Source organism: Poecilia formosa, unplaced genomic scaffold (assembly GCF_000485575.1).
Source record: "Poecilia formosa unplaced genomic scaffold, Poecilia_formosa-5.1.2 Scaffold164, whole genome shotgun sequence".
NCBI classification, from domain to species: Eukaryota; Metazoa; Chordata; class Actinopteri; order Cyprinodontiformes; family Poeciliidae; genus Poecilia; species Poecilia formosa.
In genome coordinates this window covers 364,693-375,267 of record NW_006800103.1, presented here as the reverse complement: position 1 = coordinate 375,267, position 10,575 = coordinate 364,693, and the positions used below count along the sequence as shown (strand labels likewise).

The 10,575-nt window shown below is 39.8% G+C and overlaps 1 protein-coding gene across 14 annotated transcripts in view; it reads left to right on the top strand.

Moving 5' to 3' along the window:
• Window positions 1-10,575, top strand: part of LOC103146627 (teneurin-3-like) — a 290,558-nt gene that overhangs the window by 176,834 nt on the left and 103,149 nt on the right. For all 14 annotated transcript variants that reach the window (XM_016677778.1, XM_016677776.1, XM_016677777.1 and 11 more), the window contains 3 exons: window positions 1,994-2,113; window positions 3,865-3,948; window positions 5,024-5,148. In XM_016677778.1, the coding sequence (XP_016533264.1) occupies window positions 1,994-2,113; window positions 3,865-3,948; window positions 5,024-5,148 (329 nt within the window). The remainder of the gene's footprint in view (window positions 1-1,993; window positions 2,114-3,864; window positions 3,949-5,023; window positions 5,149-10,575) is intronic.

Below are 10,575 nucleotides of genomic sequence, written 5' to 3'. Positions count from 1 at the left end.
ATCCCACACACTTTTTACAGCTCCATAAAAATAGAAGAAGCAAAAAAGGATGCAGTGTAACAGCAGCATCAGAGAGCAGTTTCTGCTAGCTCCTATAAGTCAGGATGTGCTGAATTACACACTGTGTTCTTGCACTTGGCACCTCTCTGAAATGAAAGCAGCCTTCTTTTCTAGGACCTGAGCAAAACAGAGCTGGTACCTTGAAACAAACACAATTAGTGGCCAATATGTGTCACTTTATTCTTAACAGTCCTCGCATAGTTGACCCCTCCTTTCAAATCTTTTGTGTCGCGTTCAGCGGTGTCCCATCAGCGTGATGGTTTTGGTCAGGCCTGTCAGTCTCACATTAGCTCTTTTTTATTTTCAAGAGCAGGGATGCCATTGCACATCTCTTGCACTCACTTGCTTTTCAACTGCACATCAGGGGAACTCAGTGGGAAGCATCTTCCAGATGGACAACGTGTGTTTCTGTCTCATTTAATCTTGCCTGAATGGGAGACACAGTTATTTTCAGCCATTATTGTTGCTTTATATTAGAACCATCTGTTGCAATGCTGTATACAACGGTGCTACTTTCAGCGATTTCAGCAAACGCCCGAGTAAGTCGGTCGGTCGGTTGGTTATGTGCGCTACAGCTACCTTTGAGCAGAGCAATTCTCTTAGTGCACATGGAGCAATTAACTTCTAAGATAAATTGACACTGTCTAAAGCTTAATTATCATTCCAACCTTTCCAGGGTATGTCCTTTGAAGAGTAGTGATAAAGCTTAAAAAGGGCAGAAAGGTAACGTGCAATGCATAGAGTGAAACAGAAAAAGAAACAAGCGACTCTGTTCATCATGTGAGGTTGTGGCAAGAAGGAGGGGGAGAGAGGGGGGTTCAAGGTCAACACAGGATGCACTAAAAATATGCATCATATTAAAAGAAAAGCATTTGGCCCGGTATTTTCAGACTTAATGAAGCAGGTCGTAGTTGGACAGCACTCTGTACAGCATACACAGACCCAGTTAAAGGAAACTGCACCTTTGTTTCTTTTCAGCTCCATTTTTTTTTTCTTGCACTTTATTTCTTGATTATGCAAAAAAAAAAAAAACTAGAAGAAGGTCACTTTCTTTGGACCTTGATAAATAAAGGAAAAGACTTCTAGAAAAAGGCAAACCAAGTGATGAATTGAAAATTATAAACCATTTTTCAAACTGATCAGATAATAGTTGATAACAGTTTTTTTTCTCTTTGCACTTCAGCACAGAAAGTGAGATAACAAATGTGTTCCCGAAGGAACAGGGGAAGCAGAGACTCTCCAGTGACTCATCTTTAACTTTCATAACATCACTGATTTTGCTCTACATGTGGTGGAAACTTTGACAAGAGTTTTTTTTTTCTTCTTTTCTGGGTTCATTGTGCAGGTAAAAAATCAGGTCAACTAATTATTACAAAAAATAAACCCATGTAGGTCCAATTTCTGCATTCTAAAGGTTATTGTCATTATCAGTCCAGTAGAATTAGACTAGTAATGTTGAGCTTTTTTAATAATATGAATGAAAGCATGTAAACATAGACAACAGAAAATAGAAATTCAGTGTTTAATGCTGCTGGACTGATGAGGCGTAGCAGAACAACAAAGCCCCTCCCTGCTGCTGCCTCTTCTTAAATACCACACTGGGTCGACTCTTCATCAGCAGACAGCCGAATTCATCATACATAATGTTCTGAGGAAGGGAATCCTAGTTGGAAGTGAGACGTGTGTGATTGAACGGAAATAGGCCTTGCGGGTGTGGATGGTTCTGTTCGATCTGATGGGCGCAGAATCACTTTTCTCCCTTTTTGTTCTTATCGTTCCATTTCCTCTCTACGCTGTTCTCCCTTTGCAATCATTTTGCTCCTCTCTTCAACCCATCTCTCCGTTTCTCTTTCGGCCTTTGATTGTATTACCCTCCACTGTCCTGTCTGGCCCTCCCTCTGCTTAACCCTTTTGTTTTGCTTCGCCTCTGCAGCTATGCACTTGTTCGGTTTGAACTGGCAGCTTCAGGAGAGCGAGAGCTACGGAGCGTTTGAAAACGGAGGAGGAGGAAGAGACACAACTCCCAACACCTTTGTGCTCTCTACAGACAACGGTGAGTTCAGCTGAATTTAAACGGTTTCCTCTTTGTTCATACAGGGAGACTAATCAACGTTTTCATTTGAACTATTTGAAAAACAAAACCTTTGACGTCAACTAAAAAAAAAAATATTTCACCAGAGATTTATTTGGAAAAACATCTGCCTGTTGTGTTGCAATTTTACTCATTTCTAATTAGTAATGATGGAACAGCTGTGATCTTTTCAGCCAGATCAATGCGTTTAATTGTTCCAGTTAAAAGAGAATGGTTTCTCTCCACAGTCGCCACATGCTTACGCAGGAGGAGGGATTGCTGTCAATTACAGAATGTCATTTCTGGGGCCATCTTACACCAGTTGCCATTATGAAATCAGATGACTTTGATTGTTTTGAATGACAATCAGCACTCAGTTGGACTCTAGGTACTTGAATCCAAATGTGACAATATGACTGGATTGTACATCTATTAGCTTCGCCTGATTGGTTAGATGTTAAATTAAATGCATTTTAATGTCTGGAAGTGGTGAAGATAACTTGCAGCCATTTAAAGAGAGCATCAGAATGGGGACAAAAAAATTCCCAAATGGTGGCATGTTAAAAGTATATCTGCTTTCAGGTTTACAGAACACAGGCCAGAAAATAGATAATATCCTGTGAGGAGCTGTTGTGGATAAAAGGGGCAGACTGGTTCAAAATGGCACAAACTCAAGAGTAGTCCAGCTCTGTTAGAAGGTTTTAAAACATTTCTGAAAGCTCAACCTGTCAAACCTTAAAGCAGACGGGGTAGCGTGGTAGAAGACCACACCGGGGGCCCAGGGGACTGGGGGCCACCACTGTTAAGTAAGAAACAATAGCGGTTTGGAAAAGTGGCTCATGGTTCTACCAATCTCAATTCAGCTGAGACATTCAGACAGTAGGGCCAGAATTTGGCATAAACAACATAAAAACATGGCTCAGTTCTGCTTTGTATCAGTTGCTGTCCAGGGTATTTCCAAGATGAGCTCCAAAAAAAATAAATAAAATACCACAACTTGACATCTGCTGATTGTGTCCATCCATTTGTACCCATCTTCTGATGCCTACTTCCAGCAGGATGAGGTACCACGTCATAAAGATCAAATCTCCAATCACTGTTTCTTGCACAATTTTGAAAAATGTGCCAGAATTAAGGCAGTTCTGAAGCATGGAGGGGAGGCGAGGGGGGGTAACTTAATATCAGCAATGTTTACCTAACAAAGGGCAGGTAAACCTCATGATGTTTACCTGCAGTTCTTTTTTCTAAAAGGAATCCAGTCCTTCCTTTTAGGACTGGATTCAATTGAAATACATTTGGAACAGTTTTGTTCTGCTGAATATAAAAGAGACTTGGAATGTGACAATTATTATGCAGAAGGATAATTGTTACCATATTCCCTTCTGCTGTCTTTCCTCCGTCATTATTAGAATTCACATCTTAATTGAATTGGTCAAAAGAAAAGAAAAGACTAGAAATGAAACATCCAAGCATATTACACTAATTTCCCAGTAAGCTTTTTTTATTGGATCACATAAAAGTTTAAAGACTCTGTATGAGAATTGGGTGATCACACTTTTACAATCACTTTCCCTGATGGGCTGAATATGCTGTGTTGCTTTGTAGATTAGTTTTTCCATCCACATGTCTGAAGTGTGAGAGAACCAGAACGGCTGCCTCTGTATGCTTTACATTAAATGCGTTCATGTCAGCTTTAACCAGGTTCTCAGCTGGGTGTGTTTTTGACTTTGCAGGCAAGATGTTTCTTCTAGAGAACAACACCATAGATACGGGAGAGTCAGACGTGGGGAGGCGAGTCATACAAGACGTCCCGCCAGGTTAGTTTTCACATCAGTGTTTCTGCAGTGTGACTGATGCAGGTTCTGTGTATCTGAATCAATAGCTATCTGAAAAAGTTTTGTCGTTGCCAGATGATCTGTTGAACCTTTACCAGGAAAACCAAGACCCAAAATGAGATGTGTGCTTTATGGAAGAGTGATGTACCCGGTCATGACGTAGCAGAAAACCGTGACTTCCATCCCAGAAGTCTCAGTTCACACACTGTGCTGTACGGCAATGTGACGCATACTGTACTACAAAAACGTCACAAGACAAAATTCGCTTAATTTAAAAATGTGGCAGCAGCTTAATTTTCCATTCTTCTAGTCAGTTATCACTTATCAGTGATAAACATCTAACTAGTTACACGCAGTTGTTATTTAATTAAAACCTTGAAGTGTGTGTGATTCATTACAGCTATTATAACAAACTTGTAATTAGAAGTACCCCTGAAGTTGTCCATCATCACAAACTGCATTAAATTGAATTATCTTCTTTGAGTTTTGTAGACAAAGTTTGTTGCCTTTCCACTCCCCTGGAGTTCTCACTGTGGGGACTTGAGGTTGACCTCATGCCGTGACGACACACTGATCTAATAATGACTTCAGAATCAGATCAAGATAGAAGCTCCTTCCCTCCCAAAGCGAGAGGATTTCATCTCTCTGAGTTCCTGATTTTAACCATTTGTGATGTGAGATTGTGGTTTAATATTAGCACATCGTCACCAAGATTGATTCAAATTTAGAAAAGTTATTCAAATGTAACTCCATGAAATTAGTGACATTGCTTTGATAAAGTAGGTTTTAAAGAAACCTATCCAACACTACTGAGGAATAATAACTGTGGCCCTGTTGATCTGCCTTAAACAAATGGATTACAAAGCTTGGAAAATCATTCCCAACAAAAAATGCAAATAAGAAAAAAAATCACATTCCGTGATAATTAAACTATTAAGAGTATCATTGGTTTTTACAACCCTTATCTCAATATTTTGTTCGTTTAAATACTGTCGCCACAGTTTGATATGTGAGTCACAGTTAAATGATTTTTTCCTCTGTTTGTTTCCTATCCCAGGTGTATTTTGGAGGTCCCAGCTGTATATTGACCAGCCTCAGTTCTTGAAATTCAACATATCAGTCCAGAAAGATGCTCTGGTTGGAGTGTACGGACGGAAAGGCCTCCCACCATCACATACTCAGGTTGGTCACCTGGACACCTCAGACATTATCGGACGTGTCCTGTAAAAACGGTTTTGCTCACATGTGGTGGTGAAATGTTTTTACACTGCTTTAGACTGAGCCTGATTCTATCTCAATAAAAATCATTTGAGCATTTAAAGGAAAAAAGTTAGACCTTCTGCCAAGCATCACGTCGTTCCTGCCTAAATAATTCTTCATCTTCACCTCAAATCAACAGCTATACGTTTGAAATGTCAAGAACAATGAGTGTTTCAATTGCGATTGAACCCAGATACTCCTCAAAGCTAGCGCCATAATGGACAAAGCAGGCTAACACAACATTAGCTGCTGGAATGGCTCTGACCTCAGTTTATAATTTGCAAACTATGCTTAAAACACCGTGTCAGGAAACCAGCCAGTTATAAGCGCGACCATTTTTAGACAAAAGCAGTGATCAAACATCCAATCAGATTTGTGTTGGGAACACGCTGATGGCTACAAGAAATGTCAAGTTACTTTTTAACATGCTGAGCGTCATTTAACCAAAACTTAGTGGGGATGTTTGTATAAATATGTTTGAATTTGGATTGAATCATTTGACTGTGCGGGGATTAGAGAAAATCCACATTAAATCTGAGAGTAATCAAACTCTTCAATCCTCCCTTCTCAACGTTTGTTGGAGATTTAGTTTGCAAAATTTTCACTTTGCTTACACTTTAACATCTCTGAAGACTTCCAGTGTGAAAAATTATGGGATTTGATTTAATCTCTTTGAAAGTATGGAAGAAATGCAATAAAAGTATATAAAATATGTGTGCCCAATTACTTAAATCTTGTGTCCTTGCTTCCTTTTTTGTGTCCTCGCTTCCTCTCTTGCTTCACCTTCCTTCACTTTTTTGCCCATCTTTCTTTTTTCCTTATTTCATCCTTGTATCATTTCAGTCTTCCTTACTCATGACCCTTTTTTGCTTTTTTTTTTTTTGCTTTTATTTCTTTCCCTTCTTCTTTGTGACATTACTTTTTTTCTTTCCCTCTTTTCTGTCTTTCCAGTTGTCCTTCCCTTCCTTAGTCCTTTTTTTCCTTTGGTGTTTTATCTTTCTGTCCTTCGTTGTGTAAAAAGCCCAGGTCTGTCCCTTGTGTTTGTCCCTTTTTTTGTCCCTTATCTTCCTCTTTCCTACCTCTTTTTCCCCCCTCATCCCTTTCTTTCATCCATCTCCTCCCTTCATTGTCTTTTCTTTCTGCCCTTCACTGAAAATGTGACAGCAGAGCTTATGGTCTAATTTGGGTTCTCCACAAAGACGGCTCAAATCCACACTAGAAAAACACAAAACTGCTTATTTTTTTAATGCTTCATGTTCTAGATGGTTTGCTTTAGTGAAAGACATTTTAAAACATTGAATCATCTTACATATGTGCTTTGAGTTGTGCTATGATTGAGTAAAACTGAAAGAGGAAACATTAAACTGTGTTTCCTGATTTAGTGGATTGGAACTCCAGGGATGTAAGGCTGCAAAAGCAAAGCATAGTTCGTCTACATTTCAGCCCTTTGGAAAAAAGATTAGCATTCCTATCAGTGTTGGTGTGCTTCTTCTCCATTTCCCACACTTCTCCTGCTTAGAGTCATGTTGTGCGTTAGGAAGAAAGGGGATTTTATGGTTGCTTATGTTGCTGTGTTTGAGATGAAAACTCAAACAGAAATGTTGACGCAGAACATTGTAAATGACTGTATGCTTCTGATCTGACTATAAAAATGAAGCAAAATGAAACACATTTGAAGGAGACTTAATCAGTACTTCACTTAAAGCTGAACTTCATCTGGAAGAGATTAAGGGTGTTACAGTTATGCTGGTCATAACCCTAAACTAAGGTAACTGCCAAATAATTACCTCCTCCCCCTTTCTTCTTGTCGAGCCTGGATTCTGTCTCAGCTGACATTGGATATGAGCCAGTGTACACCCTGGATATGTCTCCATTTCACCACATGGCCATTACAGCCAGACACTCACCCACGCACACCGACATGCAGGGACACAGGAAACTCCCAGTCCACACAGAAAGACAGACGTAGTCACAGCCGGAATCATCCGATGTGCAGGAACGGGTGCTAATCGCTTCATCTGTGCTCCATCGCTCCACCCAGGTGCCACGAGCAATGAGGAGTACGAAAAGTTAGTGTGAGTTCGTCATTATAACGGTCGCATTTTGAAACCGCTTCAAGAAAGAAATCATGTTGGAGATGGGAGCGAAGCAGCGGAAACCTCAGCGACGGCTCGATCTGTGTGTTTTCATCTGTACGTCTCAACGATTTCGCCACATCAGAAAGATGACTGCCGCTGATTTGATGCCGTGAACAAACATCCACGCCTTCAGTGATTCATTCGACCTTTCATTCGTTTAACACACACCAGAGCTTCTTTTTTTTTTAAATAAATAACACTTCCTCTCTCAAAATGTCAAACCCTCCAATCTTTTAACTGAGTCCAGGTTAAATGTGTTTTGTGGTTTTAGTTAAAAGGGAAGCTGAACAGCTTCATCTGCCTCTTTATTTGATGCACTTACATCTGTGTGTGGCCAAAAATAGTTTCCCGCAGCGCCACTCCTAATTCAGTGTTGGCCTAGTCCTAATGGATAAATAAGCATATATACGTCCTTGCCCTCACCAAATAGTCAAGTTCTCATTATTCCTTCTAAGTTTGCAGATTTTAGCTTTTAAATATAAAACTTTCTTAAAATAAACTTAACAGCTTCCATCTGCTTTCAACTTTTTGATCCAAAGATTTAAACCAAAAGAAATGTTGCTTTTGAATGAATTCACACGCAAGTAAATGCGCAGCTAGTTGAACCCAAAAGCACCGAAGGCATAATAAGTAAACCTTTAGAGAAGCAGATCAATTTAGTGTTTGATGCCATATGCATAAATGGATGTTGGGTTACAGCAATTTTGGATATACTTCATCTCCAGCTGTGCTTTTTGCTGAGGGGCCTTAGTTGCAATTAGATCCACATTTCTTGTAAGACACGTTTCATAGTTATATTTTGTAGCTATTTGTGGGTTTTTTTTTAAATTGTCTGATGTAAGTTTGAAATGTTCCATCAGTGGTGGCACTGCTCTGGCCTTGAGGCAAGAAAACCACGATACTAAAACCCTAATGTTTTAAAGATGGAGCGATGGAAGTACGGGGGAACGCAGTTTTTCTCCTCTTTGTTAACAGATTCTCCTTTGTTCTTGGAGCCCAGCTCATCATGGCCGCTTCGCGTTCCGGTGGTGGAAATGTGATTCTCGCAGGGGACTCTCAGTTGCTTCGGAGTGACTGCGACTGCTTCTTTCACAATTGACACGCCTTGTCCTTAGTGATATGTGTTTTACTGGTTGATGTGTCGTTGTCAAAGTAATGCAGTTTAGTTCATTGCAGTTGTATTTATATCGCATCAAAACACAAGACAAGATGTCTCAAGGGACTTTGCAGCACAAAACAAGTCAATTCTCTATATAATTCAAGTGCTGTGAAAAGGATTACTTGAGTTTCCTTTTTTTGTCGCACATAAATGTTTCAGATCATCAAACACAATTTATTGTAAGACACAGAAACCTGAGTAAATACTAAAAGTAGTTTTAAAAGGATGATATAATTTTCTAAGGGGTAAAAAGCTTTCCAAAGCAGCCTCGCCTTGTGAGAAAAAGTTATTTCCTCCTAAATCAAGTAAGTGGTTCTGCCAGCCTTGCCAGCAACAGCTGCCATCGAGTGTTTATGAGAAGCGGTAATAAGTGGTTCACATCACTGTGGAGACATTTTTATTCCTCTCTTTGTTGCAGAATTTTTTAAAATGAATATTTTTGGGTTTTTCATGCGCTTGCTTACGTCGTTCAGAGGTGGACTTCCTGGTTTGCTGAATTATTGTCCTGAATAACCCAAGGCCACAGTCTGATGGCTGGAGACTCTCCCTGTGAATTGCTGAGAATAGATCACAGTTCTTGGTTCCATTTGTTATAGCAAAACATTAAGATCCCAAAACTGCAACGCATTTGACTGTCAGAATGTTGTTTTTTTCCCAAAGTGTTACACCAGACGTAGCAGGACAAGAATCTTCCAGAAAGTCCCACTTTTATGTCATCACAGGATGTTGCCTACTCTCTCCTTGTTGTTACATTAACAGTGGCCTGACCTGAGAGAAGTGAAGCTGCAGAGCTTTCCATGTTGTCCAGATTTCTCCTATGAGTGACCAATGCATTCTGGGAGTAGCTCTGTTAGGCCAGCAACTCCTGGAAAGCTTTCCCACTGTTCCATGTGGATAAAGACTTAGTGTTTTTCCTTTGGGTCTCAAAGCCACTGAAATAAGTTTGTAGCCCCTTCCAGACTTCTAGATGCCTGTGACTTTCTTTCTTATGTTTTCTTGGATCATTTTTGTTTTTACTCAGGTGATCAGACACTCAGGTTTGAAATAAAATTTTATGTGAAAGTTTAAAACGTTGAAATGTGACAAAAACGGCAAAAGTAAAACAAATCTGTTGAGTAAGCATACCCCCCACCCCCCAAACACACACACACACCAAATTCACAAATAAATTCAGTCCAGATTGATTCAGTTGATTCTGATACAATTCATCCTACAGTAGGAGTAAACTATGGTTCAGTTAATCCAGCTATAATACAATACAATGAGACAAATTTGGTTATGAAATGCCATTTAATAAGTTTTCTCTGGAAGCCTTTGGAATTGAATTGACTAATTAACTTTGCAGCAATCCCACATTCTATAAATAAGCTATGGATAGGCAGCCATCTGCCTTCACTGACTGGAAGTTAAGGGGGAACCCAGAAAACATGGAAGCACTGGGCCATGAGTACATTCACTGGGAAAGGAAAGGAGAAGACAAAGCCTTTGGAAGCAAACACACAGAGAGTAGAGAGAGTAAAAAGTTGTAAAAACAGGTGGTGGAAATGTCCTCCAGCAGTTGAATCCCATAGCAGCGTAGCTCCAGAAATAACCCAACCTAATAGTAACCTAAGCCAGTCCAACTACAAGATTTATAAAAAAGGAAAGTTTTAATCCTAGTCTTAAAAGTAGACAGGGTGTCTGCCTCCTGGACTACAACTGAGAGCTGGTTCCACAGTTTTAGCTGCTATTTTAAACCAGGAATCGTCGGTAAACCCGCAGTCAGGCAGGGGAAACTATCTTTTTACACTCTGTTGATGCAGTCATAAGTCAAGCTAGAATTTTGACCATATCCTTATTTTAATGTGTATTTTCCATCTTAAACCTGCATGTCTTAATGCAGGCGTAAGCATTTAGGTTGATGTATAAGTATTTGTTTAGAGGATTGTGTGGAGATCAACACCTGAAAGTAAGGTGTGCATTATTAGTGGGCAGCTTCTACTTGAAAGGCAAAATGACGTCCACAAAAAGAGATTTATCCCATCCATCCATCCATTCACCTGTCTATACCCA